General features: G+C 35.5%; 1 protein-coding gene across 2 annotated transcripts in view; it reads right to left on the bottom strand.

Moving 5' to 3' along the window:
- TAOK1 (TAO kinase 1) overlaps positions 1-19,466 on the bottom strand; it is a 63,597-nt gene that overhangs the window by 23,486 nt on the left and 20,645 nt on the right. For both annotated transcript variants that reach the window (XM_044672884.1, XM_044672883.1), the window contains exons 3-10: positions 16,258-16,359; positions 13,977-14,022; positions 13,282-13,378; positions 11,969-12,082; positions 9,882-9,973; positions 6,604-6,697; positions 4,420-4,501; positions 9-176 (exon numbers count right to left, since the gene is read on the bottom strand). In XM_044672884.1, the coding sequence (XP_044528819.1) occupies positions 9-176; positions 4,420-4,501; positions 6,604-6,697; positions 9,882-9,973; positions 11,969-12,082; positions 13,282-13,378; positions 13,977-14,022; positions 16,258-16,359 (795 nt within the window). The remainder of the gene's footprint in view (positions 1-8; positions 177-4,419; positions 4,502-6,603; positions 6,698-9,881; positions 9,974-11,968; positions 12,083-13,281; positions 13,379-13,976; positions 14,023-16,257; positions 16,360-19,466) is intronic.

The following is a 19,466-nucleotide window of genomic DNA, read 5'->3' as shown; positions in this document are numbered from 1 at the left end:
CCACCTACCTCTTCTTCCTCCTGTGCTTCTACAGCAGGCCCATTATGTGCCTCCTGGAAAAGGAGTTTCTTCATTTTCCGATACTGTAAGTTGTCTAGCTCTCTTACAGCATCCTTGGTTCTCTGAATGAGATCTATTAACACTGTTTCAGGGCGCTCACGAAGAACAAACATGTGCTGGGTTTAAGACAAGGAGAAAGTAAGATAAAAACCTTTAAACAACAACTACAACAACAAAATCTGTCAGGGCAACTTGGTAGCACAGTGAATAGAGCACAAGACCTGAAGTCAGGAGGACAAGTTCAAATCTGACCTCAGACACTTCTTAGCTGTGTGACCCTGGGGCAAGTCACTTACCCCAATTACCTAACCCTTGCCCTTCTATCTTAGAGTTGTTACTAAGACAAAATAAGGGTTTAAAATATATATAGATGTAAATAATTATGATGGAGCCCCATAACAAAAAATTTTCATATCCTAAATATAAGAGAAGGTATAATTATTTCTTTTCTTTTTTAACTTTATAGTAAACAAACTTCTCTGTGTCCCTTCTGAAATCTTTGTTTTCTTATCTGTAAAATAAGTTTTTATTGATATCTTACTTTCTCTACATCAGTTTCCTTCAGAATTCCTCTTATTTCTTTCAGAGAGCCATCTCATAGAACAAATATGTATTTTTTAGATCACACCCCCTCCAAAAAGGAAAAAAAAAATCAGCACAACTTATCATTACACTGAGAAGTTTAAGACCATATAATGTGCAATGCCTGGGAACTTCCCACTTGTGGAAATGACTGAGGTAGGAATGTCTTCTCCTGTCTCTTCTTCCAATAAATACTTGTACTTTATAACTTTGTTCTATTTGACTACATGGCTGTCACCACTGCTTTTTTAGTTTTGATTCCTTCACTCTCCACTGGTTATATACCTCTTTCTAAGCTTCTCTATATCTATGCCAGTCAGATTCTATATATTCACGTACTACAACTTGTTTATTAGCCTTTCCCCAATTAGTGGGTGTCTACTCTGTTTCCAATTCTTTGTTATAACAAAAAAATCCTGCTACCAAGATTTGTTGTATCTGGTTGGGATAGAAGTCTTGAGCTGAAATCGCTAGAACAAAAGGTAAGGACATTTTAGTCACTTTATTTGCATAATTCCAAATTGCTTTCCAAGGTGCTTCCATCTCTGAATTAGCAGAGTCAAAGGTAGCATATGTTTTTGGCAGTGCATTTTACAAAAAACATGAACCTCCAGGCCTGGGGATTGGGTCCCTTTATTGCTACCCATATAGACAAAGAGTGTTTTTTATAACATTATTACTTTTAAAGTTACTTCTGATAGTAGTTTGGATGTTATGTTTCCAGACTTCCCTCCAATCAGATGTGAATAATACAGTAAGTTTATGTCAATAGATTTTAAAACTAGGAAGTGCCACCTACATGTTCTCATTCAATCTTCACAAAGACCCAATACTGAAACCACTGGTTTCATGTCATTAGTCAAGAGAAAAAATAATTGATGTTCAAAGTGAAGTGACCTGAGTCAGGTCCCAACAACTAAGGGAGAGAAATCAAGCTCCAGTGGGAGGGAGAGAAGAACCTCCCTCTTCTGATTCTAAACTCTTTTGCCACAGTTGCTGCTTCCAATTAGTTGTTCTGCAGAACATTGCAATGCAATATTGCTATAATTAGTATAATCTCCAGACTTTCAATGTTATTTGTTGGTTCCCAGATTTGGAGCTAGAAGGGCCTTTAGAGTTCACTCAGCTCATTCCCACTATTTTACAGATGAAGAAAATCTAGCAAGGTTTAAAAAAAGTATCCAAGGTAATAGTTTTATTGAAATTGATATGACACTTGTAAAAAGGAGTTCTTTATTCCTTTTTTTAATTTAATGGGGGACCTGAAAGTCTTCTTACCATAGAGACAGGAAGGAAAAACCATAGAGACAGGAAGGAAGAACCATAGAAACAGGAAGTGAGGTAGGAAAAGGTTATAAAAAGTGGCCAGCGTCTGTCAGTTGTTGACAGTTAGGGCTGGTGTTGGGAAGAGTTGGCTGCTGGGAGTGTGTGAGTTGATGATTGATGTTTAGTTGCTGGAATATAAAGGCAGGCCTGAGCTTACTGAGAGGGCTTCTTGGCGTTAGCCTTTACAAGGCTTTTTGACCTTTTCTGGGTTGGGAGATGGCTGGTCTTTGTTGACAGAACTAATTGGGGTTAGATTAAACACTGATTGTGTTGCATTTGATTGGGCTGGATTGGGTTGGAATTTTGTGGGGTGGTTGTTATTATAGGCAGATATAAGCAGTTTTAGGTAGTAATTATAGGTATTTATAGGATAACTAGTATAGACATTAGGAAATTTTCTTTCTCTACCTCTTTCCTATATATCTCTCCTTTACAATCTACATTTTACTAGATTCTTTTACTGTTTCTATTTTATTTAAACTAAATTGTTAATTGTTAAAAGCTGCTGGAAGTTTTCTTTTCTCTGGCTTAAAGAGATAATATTAATTTACAACTCTACTATATTCTCATTAAAACTTAAATTATTAAAAGCTGCTCTTATTTTGTCAAAACTCCTAATTTAACGCTTACACACTAAAGACAAATGGGGCCAAAATAAAAAATTTCACAAGGTTGTAAAAATTGATACCTAAATCTTACAGTTAATTCAGATTCTAGAAAAAATTAAAAAATATTCCAGAATCCCTTAATTATCATAGATAAAAAAGATGACCATCAAATCCTTTCCAATTGTACTGATCAAACATGTTTTAAATACCCATCATTTCTGGTTAAGGAAGGTAGATATACAAATATCGTACAAGGAGAAAAGAGGGAAAATATTAATGAAATTATTTTGCACAATGTTTGCAAGCTATTATTTTCCCCTCTCTTCCATATTTAACCGAAGGCAATCACCATGTAAGGTTTGATAGGTACAAGAAATAAAAGGAGCTATTCTTTCCTCTGAAGGTCTTTTGTTGCACATCAACACATAGGTACTGTTGTAAAGAAATAAAAATTAGGCCTGCTGCTTTGGTTTACTGAATTATTTATGAACATATTTTGTTTTTTGGTTGTTGTTGAGTAATTCAGTCAAATCCAACTCTTTGTGACCTTGTGGGAATATAGCATGCCATTCTGTCCACAGGATTTTCTTGGTAAAGACACTGAAGTGGTTTGCCATTTCCTTCTCTAGTGCATTAAGGCAAACAGAGGTCAAGTGACTTGTCTAGGGTTACACAGTTAATGAGTGTCTGAGGCTGCATTTGAACTTGGGTTTTCCGAACTTCGGGCTAGGTGCTCTATCCACTGAGTCACCTAGCTGCCACTACTACATACTATACCCAGATAAAAAAAAAAAAAAAAAGCCTTGTTGATTTAGAGTCTGAGAGGGGAAGGGAAGACCTCAGCATCATCTAATTGAAACTTCTTTTACAGATAAAGAAAATATGATCTAGAGAGCTTATATAACTTGTCTTAAGGAGTCACACAAGCAGTTATAGGCAAAGTCAGGATTTGAACCCAAGTGCTTTGATACAAACATACTTTAGAGATACTAAGTAATAATGTAAAATCACTACTCAGATATTTAAGAGTATCTAGCAGTGCTTAAGGAAAAGAATAGATGGGATCAAAAGGGGAAAAAAGATAAAAGCAAAGAACTAGAAATTAAGATGTCCACCAATGGGGAACCGCTGAGTTAACTGTGATATGTGAATGAGACCCATTACTATTTTATTGTAAGAGGAGATGAAAAAGGATCTTGAGAAATAGGAACTAATGTGGTTTGAGGTAGAGTAGAACCTGGAAAACAACACAGTGAACAAAATTAACCCTGAAAGATTAGAAAGCTCTGAACAAAGCCATGCCCAGCTGTGTCTCCAAATGGTGGAAGATAGAACACTGCAAGAGTGGTGCTTGGTCAGAGCAGAGATGGATTCAGGCTGAAGGAGGGCATGTCCATTTTGGTGTATGTCTAATGTGTGAATTGATTTAGATCAACTCTGCTTATTTGTTACAAGGATTTGGATTTTGTTCCTTAACTATAGGTGAAAAGAAGATGGCAATAATGACACCAAAAGAAAAAGACCACTGAAACATTTTTTTAAGTACGCAGAGAAGAAGGAAGCATAGACAAGCAGGGCAGTTTCGAAAGCAATGGATTGAATTTATTAAGTAATTTTTGTAAATTAAGAGGTAGTCTTATATATAATCCTCCTGCTGTATGTTTCTTAAGATGAGAATAAAAGATCTTTTTAAAAAAGAAGAGAGGCATAAAGAGCAATATAAAAAGGCAAATCTTTCTCCAGGCAGGGTTTCAGGATAATTAGATGCACAATTCTAATGCTTGTTCAAACTGGTGAAGAGTTATTACCATTTGAGAAGGGTCCTGAAGATGAGAAAACTGACCTTGAGAAGTTCCTCTGATGTAGGCCGATCTTGAGGAATTTTCTGGAGACAAGAATCTACAAAGTTGCGAAAATAATCAGACCTATTTCAAGAGGGAAAAAAAAAGAAATGTTGACCATGATGTTTACTTTAACATCCTCCTCCACTTGCCAAGATTCTAATAAGTAGGAGAAGGAAGACACAGGGAAGCAACAAAATAGGGAAGACCCTACATCAAGGAGATGTAGTCAACCATTCAGTCAGAATTAGGAATCCAAACCTACATATAATCATGGACTCTTCTGTATTTTTTAGGGAGAGCACAGGATAAGTAAGCAATGACTTGGGAACACTGTCATTTGTTGGCTCCCATTTAAATGACATTGCTTGATCCTATGAGGGCACCTTTATTCTGACTTTCTCAAATGATTCTCCTTCCAACTTTTTGTCCCATATGCAGCTTCCAAAAAGCCCTCCGAGACTAAGCAACATTTTGACTATCTTAGGGAGGATATTTTCTTAAAGCTCCTAATCTTGTGGTACTGCTGAATATTACAAAATTACATTAATCTTAGGGAAAAGACATTAATATAAATTTTCAAGAGACTTCTTTCTTTGGTAGACAAGAATAACACTATCCATACTCCACGACAAGCATCTTATCATGTACCGTGTCCCAATATGGCAGTTTATACTTCACAATTTTCCCATTTGGGATACAGTGACTAATTCACTAATTATTTTATGTAAATGTGCAATGACTCTTAACCTAGAAAATATATTCCTTATGGGCAGGGGCCTTACCCATGCTCCTCTGTGTACTTGGTATAGCAGAGTGTGAGGAATAGCTCTCCAATACGTATTTAGTGATTTGGCTGAGTTACTAAATCACACTTTTCTTTCACATCTCTAAATAAAGAATGTCAAACAGATTCCATAAGACAGCTCAAAATCTCTTTAGTAAAACCTGTGGATATATCTTAACTGAACTACCTTTTATAGTAGACACTTTTAGATATATAGCATACTTTTTAAAGGTCTCTATCTTAATAATTCTCCACTCTAGTTCTATTCTAATGTCTCACAAAGGCATGGGAGTGATCATGAGCTCCTGAAAGCCAGCTGCTAGTAAAGTGGGTATTGCTAAGCTAGAAAGGCCTCAAGTAGATAGCTACAGGTCAGTTTGCCAACAATTAGGTCAGAAGGTTGGCCATAAGGCGATGAATTACATTGGCCATAGCACTTCATGAAAGTTAACTACTATGGAATGAAGGATTTGTGATTTGCTTTAGTGGGAAGAAGATTGATGTGGATGGAACCATAGATTCTTTAGAAGAGATTAGTACGTACACACACGTGTACACACACACACACACACACACACACACACACACACACACACACACCCCCGATATGCTGGACTTTATGACCTGGTGATATTTTAAGCAAGTCACATAGTCACTTCACAGGGTCTCGGTTTTATCATCGATAAATGCTAAATGATTGTTCGCTCTAAACCATATTCATATGAAGTGTTCCTTACTGTTAAAAATTTCCATCACTAATGGAATGTTTGCTTTCTAAACTGGTCAAACTGTTCTTTGCCACAAGTGAACATAATTACATGGAATCTAGGGGAATGAAGATCAAAGCAATATGAATATTAACAAATGTCAGGATTACAATGAGTGATTTGTTCCCTAGTTTTTCATTTGAATAGGTAACTATATATGTTAATTCAAGAAACCCATCTTTTACACAACCAAAATACTCTGTGTTCCTTCATGTATATTTAATAGGTATTTCTCCAACTGTTCCTACAGGCTGATTCTATATCAGACTTTCAGGTTCTCAAATGTAGTTTTAAAATGTAGTTTCTATTTATTTAATATTAATGATTCCTGTTCCAAGGTAAATTTTATAATAGTAGTATATTGTCATTTATGAAGGAGAGAGCCAACTTTTGATTTTAGTATATTCTATTTCTAGACTTTGTGTTTTGTAGATATGCTACAAAATACCATTTTCCAAAGGGTAAATGTAATTCAATAAGGGATACAACAGTGTACCAGAAGTAAAAGATCTTCATGTTACCCAACATACTTTATTTATGTGCCCAACACATTGCTGGGCACAGAGGAGGTATTCAATGAATGTTTGTTGAACTGAATTAAATCTAACAACATGTCTATCAGAAATACTCACCATTCATTAGATTGTAATGTAGGAGATTCATTCTGAGCTATATGATATAAGGCACTCATTGCGTTCATATTAAATAAAGGAGGCTTCCTTTCCGCTGAATAGAAAAGAAAATTTTCATGAGAAAATAAATTAATACAGCAAAGTGACAGTTCAGCAGCAGCATGACATGTTGACAACTCTCATACCATTCATTTCAAAGACCTCTTAACTGAGAACTAACACTAAATTAAAGAACACTAAGTAAAGAACTCTTAACTGAAACTAACATTCAGTCCCACTCTTATGTTAGAATTCCACTGGTGAAATTAGTTGAGATTCCATATCTTTAAATGTTATAGTAACTCTGCAGAGTGCTAATGATCTAAGATATTGGAGTCATATGTCAAAAGAGAATGGACATGGGGGCAGCTGGGGTAGCTCAGTGGATTGAGAGCCAAGCCTAGAGACGGGAGGTCCTAGGTTCAAATCCGGCCTCAGACACTTCTCAGCTGTGTGACCTTGGGCAAGTCACTTGACCCCCATTGCCCACCCTTACCACTCTTCCACCTAGAAGCCAATACACAGAAGTTAAGGGCGCAATAAATAAATAAATAAATAAAATTGAAAAGAAATAAAAAAAAAGGGAGAGAGAATGGACATGAGGTCCATTGAGCTTATGGTACTCAATTAGTCTGCAATACTTTTAATAAACCCAACATGAAACTTTCCTATGGAAAGTAAATCAATTGGAACAATAGAGCTAAAGGCTTTTGGAGGAAATTTATAGGGCCTAATCCAGAAAACTGACATTTACTTTAAAAAAAAATTATTTCCTGTATTCTTGTTGCTAATGCAGATTGTTTAAAAAGCACCCATTTGTTAGGTGAATGAGTTTAGGACACATTAAGCAACTTTTCCATTCTCTGTAATCCTCCGTAGTGGCTCATGTTTTACTAGTTGCAAAGTAGATGCTAAATATTGATTGATAATGAGAAATTTAGTAGCAGCAGTAACTAAAACAGTATATTCAGAAATAATTTTCTCCTTGTTCTGGACACTGTGGGAAACCTGGAACACTCCTATCCCAGGGTAAAAAATATTTATCAATAGTTCTCTTTTCTATGGAATAGTCTTATCCAAAGGAAAACTAGGGGCAGGCACAGGGGAGGGGAGAAGAAAAGAACTTGACATAGCACTCTATGCCCTAATTCCCAGGTTAGCCCAGAACCTCACTGTAAAATGATAAAATTCCATTCCTCTCTAGGCTAGAAAGACCAAAAGGTCTTTAAAAAAAAAAAAAAAAAAAAAAAAAAGGTTTTCACCCATCACATTTTGAAGCTAATTCAGAGCAGCAGGGAGGACTCCTAAACAAGCTTATTATGTACAGATAATGTCCATCCTCAACTTTCTTGGGGTAAACGTAAGTAAATACCAACTGACTTCAACCTGTTATGGTGCCATAGTAGCCAAAGGTATATTTATTCAGAGCTACCAAAACCTAGTAGAGGACCCAGAAGATTCAGATACATCTCTTTAGGCTACTGCTATATCAAGGGAAAAGGGTCCACTTTCATTCTTTACCATTTCTTCAATTATTTTAACCTAGGAAAGATTGTGTCTAGCTTCAACTGACAAAAATCAGCCAGGCCTTTCCCAATGAATTATAAAAAACAGAACCCTTGACCTCTAACTTCACAAAGAAAAATTCAGCCTGGAATAAAAATGAAGTATGTATGTTGAAGCAACGGAATGAAGTAAGGAGACACATAAGTTAATGCTTTCCTAGGGTACTGGATAAGCCAATCAAAATTCTTATTGAGAGTACTATGGCAGCCACATAGTACTTAAATTTGTTTTATTGGAAATGTAAATCACTTTATTATAAACATAGTCTATTTCATAATAGAATAAAATTAAATTGATGGCCTAGAATATTAAAGAACAATTTTATACAAAAACAACTGCATTCACACAAGTCAATGGAAATGTAAGTAGACAACAATTCAATGAGAGTTCTTTCCAATATATTCTGAGCAATTTTCCTCAAAGTGCAAACTTAAAGGGTAACAGAGAATGGCACTGAAAATACTGTTAATACAATTGCAGATGTTCCTTACTAGATAAACTGCAACTTTTGTAATTTTGGGGAAGGCACAGGAGCTGGTGATGGGATATGGGAGAGTGGGTAGTTCAAGTGCCTCCTCTGAGAAAAAAACAAAGGATGAAAAACCCTTACATGAACAAAAGTAAACTTTAAGGACCAAGGCATTAAGATGCCAACAGTCTTTTAAGGTTAAAACTAATCCATTTCACCTCTCGGTTTTCCTGTTTGTTTTATTATCCACTTTAGGGAGATGTTGTCAAGATTACTAAGAATTTGCTTTTGTCTCTTTGAAATAAAAATGGGAGTGATTCTTTTTACTATCAAGCACTAATCTCAGAACCAAGGTAAAAATGCAAGTCATGCTCGTAGGTGACTTCTTTAGAAAAATCATTGCAAAATTATTTTTAACTATATAGCAATACGTTTTAATCATATCTATCCCCATGAGACAGTATAATGGCTACAGATATATCAGTTTCTCACTGAAACTAGGCTTGATTGGGCAACAAGATCCTGTCTGTCCAAAGTCAACAGTGATTTTTTTTTAAACTAAGACATTATGAACTGTTTATATCCTTGGTGAATCTCTAAAACACTCCCAGCATGCTTTTTCCAAGTAGTTGTAAATATTTTTTATCTATTTTAAAAAAATGCATATGGAGGAGTTTCATAAAAAGAAAAAGTATTGGACAGGTCAGGAAATAGAATTGTGATGTTGGGGGATTAGAAGAGCCTGACTAATTTTATTTCTAAAATTAAGGATGTTGTCTATGATATGTTTGTGATGCCCTGACAAAAATCAAGAGTGGTAGAAAAAGGCAATGAATAAATGGATATAAATCACCTGGCTTATCCCAGGCAAGTAGGTACTCATAGCATTCTATCAGAGGGCTTCCAATATATCAAATTTCATGTGAAATAACCCTAGCAGAGTTTTGTCTACACATTAAATACTTAAAAAATTTGTTCACTGCTCCTAAATATAGACTATATCACTAGTTTACAAAATCATTTTAGATCCATTAAAGTTACACTAATTGACATGCCAAAGTATGAAATGGGCCCTCTGACAGAAGTTTCATTAGTTGTTCCCTAAGGAATTGGTATACAATACAGAAAGCAATATTTGGGATAGAATCGGGGTTAAAACATCTATTAGGTCAACCTATCACACATCAATCAATATGTTGCTTACCTAACTCAATACATGTTATTCCAAGAGACCACACATCTACTTTGCCATCATATTGCCCTTCATCCATGGCTAAAATTACTTCTGGGGCCATCCTAAAACACAAAATATTAATTTTTACTTCTTAAAAATTTAAAAATTTATTAAACAATTCCAGGTGAACTACATGACCTATGTGAAAGAATGAGTACTAGCTTGAACCTTAAGCCCACTTATTTGAATATAAGTATTATGATGGGCAAAGAATGTATAGGGGAAACAAGAGAACTATAACTATCGTAGAACTTCATTTGGAAGCACCCTTAATGCTAAAACCAATCCAATAATTGCCCTTAATCTTTTTTTCAGGATCTCACCTATTAAAATGTGAAGATTCTGATCTGTACATCCTAGAATATAATATGCCTGAACCAGATAGCAAATAGGGGGCAAACTATGCTGATCCATCACTCTTCCCCTAGATCAGTGATTCCCAAAGTGGGCGCTACTACCCCTTGGGGGGTGCTGCAGTGATCCAGGGGGGCAGTGATGGCCACAGGTGCATTTATCTTTCCTATTAATTGCTATTAAAATTTAAAAAAATTAATTTCCAGGGGGCTAAATAATATTTTTTCTGGAAAGGGGGCAGTAGGCCAAAAAAGTTTGGGAACCACTGCCCTAAATGATGACCAACAGTATTTGTCTTTTGTTTGCAGAAGCTTAAAATTAACTATCAACTGATTACTTTATTATTTCAGATGATCTAATGTTTTAAAGGTTAAAAAAATCATACAAACAAATAATATTTTTTAAAATTGACTTTTTCTAGGTCCTAAGGAGAATTCAAATATATATAAAAAAAAAAAACTTCTAAAAAGACTGATTCCAGGGACAGCTAGGTAGATAGCCAGACTCAGAGATGGGAGGTCCTAGGTTCATATCTAGCCTCAGACACTTTCTGGCTCTGTGACCCTGTGCAAGTCATTTAAACTGCCACTACCTAGCTCTTACCACTCTTCTGCCTTGGAACCAATACACAGTATGGATTCTAAGATGGAAGGTAAAGCTTTACTTAAGCAAGGAAAAAAAGTCTTTGATCCTTACCCACTTTAAAATACGTCATTATCCATGGGTTAATTTATAACTGGACACAATGTTTTAGTTATAGTATGACATGTAGAAGTAGTACATTCCCATGTATATATTTGGTTTCCTAAACTGGACACTATGGCAGGAACTGTTACTGATACCTTCTGGAAATCTAAGTACTCTACCCCTTCAGCACAGTTAAAAAAGGTCTCAGGAGAGACTTGGATTGAAATCTTGTCTCTGACATATATGAGGCATTTGACCCAAGATTAAATCACTTAACCTTTCTTGAGTCTTAGTTTATCTATAAAATACTTGTTAACATCTTCTTTGCAAGGTTAGAAATGAGGGTCAAATGAAATCAAGAATGTGAAGTGCTTTGTAAACTTTAAAGTGCTATAGAAATGTCAGACATTATTATATCCTTCATGGAAGACTCTGTATATAAATATCATTACTACAGTATAATGGACTGATGGGTATATAATTTTGTATAATTTTTTAAACTCCACAAATATTTGCAAAATACAACTATAATGTGGCCAATAAAGATGAACATGGATATAGTATAAGTACATATGATCCCAAAAATAACCCACCATGTTCATTTATTGTTTCCATTTCCTCCCCCCCCACCAAACTTTGAGTCAAAAGCAATTCACAGATGTGCTTCACTTACTTTTCTGTCCTATACCCAAGGTCTATTAGAAGTGCTACCAATAAAATAATGAGGAAAGAAGCAGGCAATCTAATGGCTGGAAAGAGCACTACTCTAACCATGGATACTTGAGAGTTGATGGTAGACAAATGTTCTAGAGCCAGTAGTTAAAATGCAAATATTTTCAATATGGTATACTTTCAGAAAAGAAAAACATTATTACCCATTTCCCCTGGGTATTCCCTAGCATCTCCCATTAGACACTCCTTCCAAATAAAAATAATTCTAAACTGAATCAAGTTCAACTTGCCATATACTGATTAGTACAGTTAAGACCATCATCAGCACAGAAAAACATTCTTACCAATATGGCGTCCCCACAAAGGAATTGGCAGGAGATGCTATGGAAGCAGATCCAAAGTCAGCAAGTTTCACCTGGCCTGGCTCTGTCAGAAGGATATTTCCTGCTTTGATATCTCTGATTAAGAGACATAGAAAATTATACATCTTGCTTTTCTCAGATTGTGATTAGAATCAAATAAGAATTTCCCCCCAAAAGGAGAAGAAAACCAAAATAATTATGTTCCATGCTACATTCGGGGTAGGGAGAAAAGAAAGGCTTCAGAATTAGAAGAAAAAATACAGAAGCTATATAAGTTGAAAATAATTATCTAAAAGAAAAAAATAGGAAGGGAAAAGAATCTTTAGAAAATTAGTTAATTGTTAGATAAAATCTATATTCTGAGTCTTCGTTTACTTGTACAAATAATGATTAGGAATGAACTGAATTAGGAGCTGAAAACATGCATGATTAAATTGCAAAAAATCTCCCATGAGAAAAAATAAAACTTTTTTCTCTACAAGTCATAAACATACTACTTCCTTAATCTTATATAGAAATGAAAACCATAGTTTCTACAGCTACTAATCTTATACTGTTCTGATTAACAAGTTTCATTCCAATATACTTCTCTAGAAAGGCAAAATCAAATTGCAAATACACTATCTCTTCATGGATAGTGTATACTAATTTGGATGGTATACCCAAGGGACCGTATAATGTACTCTCTTTTACAAATCAAACAATTATGAGGTTCCATGTACATATATATCATCTCTTAACATATCTTAAGGATACTCTCAATAATCCTGAAAAAAGTTAGCCTCCTTCCAAAGCTTTATATAGACTTCATTCTGCCTCCAAAAGTAATATAAATAATGGGGGAAATCCCCACAGATGGCTATTGAATAAGGTTCTAATTCACTTTCTTTTTTTCTATTTAATTTTCAAAGATAAAATGATCACATTTAAAGGTAACTAAACTGTATAACAAGGAATAATGATGTGGAAATTTCTATCATATCAAGTTTATGAGTCAATACTCATAAACATACTCAAAAAATCCCAATAGTCACAAACAAATAGAAGATGGAAATGAAGAAACAGACAACCATTGGGTTGACATTTTTGTACTCCAGTTAAATTCAGCATTCTAAAACATGGTATTTTTATAGAAAAACTATAATTAAAATTTTAAATTTTAAACTCTTGAAAATACATTTAATTTGCTATTAACCACCATAAATCTATTACTATGATCAATCAAGCAAACCAATTGTGCATGTGTGTGTGTGTGAGAGAGAGAAAGAGAGAACACTAGCTCTCAAAACACTCACCTATGGATCATATTGTGAGAATGTAAATAGGCCAATCCCTGGAGAGCACCATGTGTGATTGCTGCTATTTCCACTTCTTGTAATGGCTTTTTGTGAACTTAGAAGAATTTGTTGAAAATCAATTAGTAAAAGTCAATATGTAATTCACATACTTTCATATTATCTCCTTACCACCCCCCCCAAAGGTTCTATGATGAAATAAAGCCTCTGAAAATGTAGGGGGACAAGGAAAGGAAGTGGGAAAACCAAGTATTTCCAATATGACACAGCAAAATCACAGGTAGAGAATCACCAAGTTCAATTTGTAAAATTGTAGCTCTTATTTGAATTTTTTTATTTGCCAGCAAAGTACTGGGTTCTTAATAGAAATAAGTACCAGCAAATATACCCTCAAGCTCTGACCTCAAAGGAAAGAGCTAGTTCTGCTATTTGTGCACTGTTTTGAAAAAGGGCCTTCAAAGTGTAGAAGAAAATAGATGATGCTTATGGTGGTAGTTAGGAAAGTATTGTTTCTAAATAGTATAATTTCATGACAGTAAAATATACCATTCTGAAAATCTAGAAAACAAAAAGTTAAGGTTTCCTCTATTTCCTGTTATTTCTCTAGTTTTTATTTTATTAAATTAAAACTTCACTTTGGGGAAATCTACTAGAAGTCTCCAATTTTATTATTTTAAGAATAAAAAGAAACTTACCTTCTAGTAAGTCTGAGGCTGATCCTAAGCAATATTCCATTACAAGCTGCATGAAAATAATTATAAAAATCTTTTAAACTCCATAAAAGGTAAAATACGTTTATGCTCAAAATTAGTACTCAAAGAAGTTGAATGGTTTAAGCTGTGATGATAAACTTCAAGGCCAGTCAAAATTTATATAAAAAATGAACTATTTACCATGAGGGTGGGAGTGGGGAGTACATGTCCTTTAAACTTATCCAAGATTTGTTGAATGCATGTTATGTGTTTGAGTAACTTTCAAATACAGTAAATATAACTTACTGATCACCTTGGGGACATAGCTTTAACAAAAGCTCAGAGAGCATGCGATGGTCTAGACCAGCATTCTTCACTCAAGTCTTTTATATATCACAAACAACCTCCACTATAACATCATACAGCTATTTGTCCATTTCTAATACTGTCCATTTCTAATACCTCCACTATAACATCATACAGCTATTTGTCCATTTCTAATACTGCTTCTATGGAACAAACTATCCCTCTTCTTATATGTTTGTCTACTTTTCCTGTGTTTTTTCCAGGATATCTCACAAAGAGACAGGCAATGACTCTGTGAAAGTCACAATTTGGACATTATTCAATGATACCTTCTACTCAAGTGGCTTACAAATTCAAAGGACAGATAACAGGGCTTAAACGTGATTTGTTGTATAGGGAATTCTCAGGTAATTAACCCCTCTGCAAAGAGCAGAGGTGTCCAACTCACTGGCTTCAGCATTGTTCCAAAATAACCAGATTAAAATGTCACTGGAAACTGTTTAACAACCTAAATAAAAATACAATGTAGATGATATTAATTTGTAGTTCCTTTCTGAGTTTGACAGCACCGATTTGGAGTCCTCCAAAAGACTATATGACTTGTCTGGTGTCCAACTAGAATATGACACAGGCAGGAACTGAACCAAGGCCTTCCTGCTTTTGAACCCGTGTCTCTATATACTACACTTTTTATATACTTCCTTTTCTTATAGATTTTAGGACACTGAGGAAATGCCACAAAATTTTTGGATTCCAAAAATTCAACTGGATTTGGTAAATCTGAAACAGTATTTGCCTATGATCTATCCAGGAAGCAAAAACCCTTTGCTATTCAAAGGTCTATGGAAAGCACTCCTACCAACAATAGGACAAAAATTCACCACTAATAAGTTTCAGACATTATATTCAAATTTTTCTAGAATAATAATGGCTAGCTTTTACATGTTATTTTAATGTTTGAAAAGCACTTTATAAATGTTATCTCATTTGATTTTTCCAACTACTTGGGAGGTAGGTGCCATTATACAGATGAATTGTTAAGTGACTTGCCTAGGGTCACAAAGTTAATAAATATGAAAGGCAAGATTCAAACTCAGGTCTTTCTGACATCAGCACTCTAAACACTGCCACCTAGGTGCCAACAATCACCTTTAAATATTACATAGGCAAGAAAACACATTCAGCCACAAGCCCAAAGCTAGCCTATATGACCAATGCTTTCAAACATCCTATGTTTACCTTCTGATTTAAATGTCACCTATCCTACACAGAGTCTGATTACCAGAGGAAACAATATAAACCCCCTCTGCTTGTCACTCAAAATTCTCTAGAGTCTGGCTCTAAATTCTCTTCTTGTGCAGATCTCTGATTCCTCACTCCCCTACTCTACATTCCTGCTATACTGCCCTGCTTGTTCTCCTTATCAATGATGCCTCATCTTCCACTTATTTCTTTGTCTTTGGCCAGGTCCCTGTCCAGCTTTATATCTTCAGCTTCCTACTGCATTCCCAACCATAGCATGGGTGCTGGTGTCCACCGGAACTTGTCCTGATCCTCCATTAGTAATTGCTCCTCACTCTCACTAAAATATGGTACATATCGATTTAGGAGATGTTATTTTCCCCCAGAAGAACACTAATTCCTTGAAGGCAGGGACTATTTCTCACTGTTTTTGATTCCCCAACACCGGCTTTGTAAAGCATGACACTTGCTACACATTCAGCTCTTAATAAATTCTTGCTGAATAGAACAATATCATATGAAAAATTCATTTCCAAGAAAACAAGGTGAAAATTCTAATTTGTGCACAAACTGAAAAGACCCAGAAATTCATTCCCTCTTCCCCTGCCATCTAACGGTTCAGCATCTCTCTCTTTTATTGTGATCATTGGCTCTACTGAACAAACTCAAAACATTAAAAATTAACCCATTCTAAACCCAACTGTCTAACTGTGCAAGAGGCAGAGAGAATGCTTACCCATGCTGTGTGCTCACGTAGATAGCAGCCTTTGTACTCTATACTGTTGGGATGCTTTATTCTCTGTAAGAACTTGACTTCCTTAATAATGTCTTGCCATTTCTGTAAAAAAGGAATACACAGAAAGAGAGTCAACTGTTACTGTAAGTTAAAGTGAAACAAAATAAAAACAACAAAACTTTCCTAGTGTGTAAATGGAATTAGCTCGCCCTCATTCATTCTTTAGACTTTAGCCACCAGAAATAATGTTACCCCACCCAACTTAGAATTAAGTGGGGAGGGGGAAGTCTGTGACCCACATGTGATAGTGTCAAATCAAAAACAAGGGTAAAATAGCTGAGGCTGCCATTTGTCCACATGAAACTGGAGGTGGATGCAGGAAGTAACAAAAGCTGCTATGTTTTAAATATGATGGTAACTTCCCGTGGAGGGCTTTTGGTGCTTTGAACTTGATGTTGAAGGAGTTCGAGTGAGACCTCAGACTACTTCCCTTTGAATTGTCACGTGGGTAAGTTAGGCTGACTCTCTTTCTCTTCCCTTGGGGTTTCTGGAGGCTCTAGCCTTCATTCTCAACGGCCAGCTGGGTAGCTCAGTGGATTGAGAGCCAGGCCTAGAAATGGGAGGTCCTAGGTTCAAATCTGATCTCAGACACTTCCCAGCTGTTTGACCCTGAGCAAGTCACTTGACCCTCATTGCCTACCCTTACCACTCTTCTGCTTTGGAGCCAATACAAAGTATTGACTCCAAGACGGAAGGTAAGGGTTTAAAAAAAAAATTTAAAAAAAAATCACTCATTCTCCAATTGATAAATGGTCAAAGGATATAAACTGGAAGTTTTCAGAAGAAACAAGACTGTCAATATTCACATTAAAAAAATTCTCTGTTACTATGGAATAGAGAAATGCAAATTAAAACAACTTGGAGATATTACTCACATTTATCAGATTGACTTAAAATTGATTTTAAAAATAAGATTGATTTTATTATTATTATTATTATTATTTATTTTAAACCCTTAACTTCTGTGTATTGACTTATAGGTGGAAGAGTGGTAAGGGTAGGCAATGGGGGTCAAGTGACTTGCCCAGGGTCACACAGCTGGGAAGTGTCTGAGATCAGATTTGAACCTAGGACCTCCCATCTCTAGGCCTGGCTCTCAATCCACTGAGCTACCCAGCTGCCCCCTAAGATTGACTTTAAAAGGAAAATGATAAATGCTGGAGAATAAAAAATGGAAATGGAAAAATTACATCACTAATCCACCTTTGGTAGAGTCATGAACTAGTCCAAATCATTCTAGAGAACCATTTGAAACTGCTCAAAGGGGGGGGAAGGGAGTGCATATTCTCTGACCCAGCAGTACCACTACTAGATTTGTATCCCAAAGAGATCAAAGAACAAGGGAAAAGACCTATATGTTCAAAAATATTTATGGCAGTTCTTTTTGTGATGGCAAAGAATTAGAAATTGAAGAGATGCTCATCAACTGGGGAATGGCTGAACAAGTTGTGATGAAATACTATTGTGCTAAAAGAAATAAGTAATCTGGGAAAACTTATACAAACTAATACAAAGTGAAGGGAGCAGAACCAAGAGAACATTATAAATAGTAACAGCAATATTGTCAAATGATGATCGAATACGAAAAACTTAGTTGCTCTGATCAATATAATGTTCTAAGACAATTCCAAAGTACCCAGGATGAAAAACAATATCCACTTCCTGAGAGATATTTGATGAACTATGAGTATGTACTGAAGCATACATTTTCACTTTATGTTTCTTGTTTCTTTTTATTTTTTATTTTAGCAACATGGTTACTATGGAAATGTTTTCTAAGACTTCATATATATAATTGATAGCATATTGCTTGTCTTCTCAAGGAGGGAGAAAAGGGAAAAGAGAAAATATCAAATTTTGTAAAATGTTAAAAAATAAATAATTTTTTTAAAGAAAGAAAATGTCAGTATTTGGGGATTTAGGTCCCTTCTCCCCAATCTAGTCCCTTAATTAACCATTACCTCTTTTAATTTTATTTCCCATACTATAAAATAGCAAGGTTTTTACATGCATATAAATGTCTTCTATAACTTACAGGGTCCTAACAGAGTCTCTTTAAATATACAAGAGAATTTTATATAAATTGCAAAAAAAATCAAGGCAGGTCCTCCTAATATACTATGCTCTAAGTCAGGGGTTGGCAACGTATGGCTCTCAAGCCATATCTGGCTCCACCTCCCGCCCGGCCAGTCTGGGCAGAGCCCAAGGGGCCCTTCAGCCCCCGCCCCATATTAAAGCCCCTTCCCCCTCCATCCTCCTCCTTCCACAGGCATTTATGGCTCTCACTGCCAAAAAGGTTGCTGACCATTGAAACTATAAAACTGAGGGCAGCTGGGTGGTTCAGTAGATTGACAGATAGAAGGTCCTGCATTCAAATCTGCCCTTAGACAGTTCTAGCTGTGTGATTCTGGCCAAGTCTCTAAAATCCCTTTTGCCTGGCCCTTACCATTCTTCTACCTTAGAACTAATATAGAGTACTGGAAGATGGAAGGTAAGAGTTTAATAACAACAACTATAAAACCAAGTCCTCTGTAAGAGAAGACTCTAGACATGAGAAGCTAGTTTCTTTTGGCTAAGATCTGGGTATAAAATATTAAAACCATCTATAGGAAATAAAAATTCACATTTCAGATCTACCATCTATAAATCAGGGCGTATTAACCAACCTACAGTTCATCTATTTATATCTGAAACCTAGTGACCGGCATTTGCTTCAAGGTCCTGTTCCTTTTTCAAGAGGTTTTCCTTATTTTAAGGACTTAATTGGCATTCACTCTAAACCATGCTACCACTGACAGCTTACACCAGTAGCTATTATGTATCTGAAATTGTCTTCTAATAATAATGGCTAATATTTTCAGAATGCTTTAAGGTTTACAGAGGGCTTTAAATATTATCTCATTTAATCCTAGTAACAACCCTGAAAGGTAGAGGCTATTATTATTATTTCTACTTTGCAGAGGAGGAAACTGAGGCAGACAGGCTAAGTGACTTGCTCAGGGTCACACAGATTTTAAGTATCTGAGTTCAGATTTTAACTCGGGCCTTCCTGACTTACCCCACCATGTTGATATTTAATGTATCTAATAAAGAATGCTGTAAATTCTCATTAACTCTAATAAGAAATGTTCTGTGAAGATGTTTCTACC

Source organism: Gracilinanus agilis, chromosome 4, assembly GCF_016433145.1.
Source record: "Gracilinanus agilis isolate LMUSP501 chromosome 4, AgileGrace, whole genome shotgun sequence".
Classification (NCBI taxonomy): Eukaryota; Metazoa; Chordata; class Mammalia; order Didelphimorphia; family Didelphidae; genus Gracilinanus; species Gracilinanus agilis.
The sequence above is the reverse complement of the archived record's forward strand: the minus strand, read 5'-3'. Positions and strand labels throughout refer to the sequence as shown.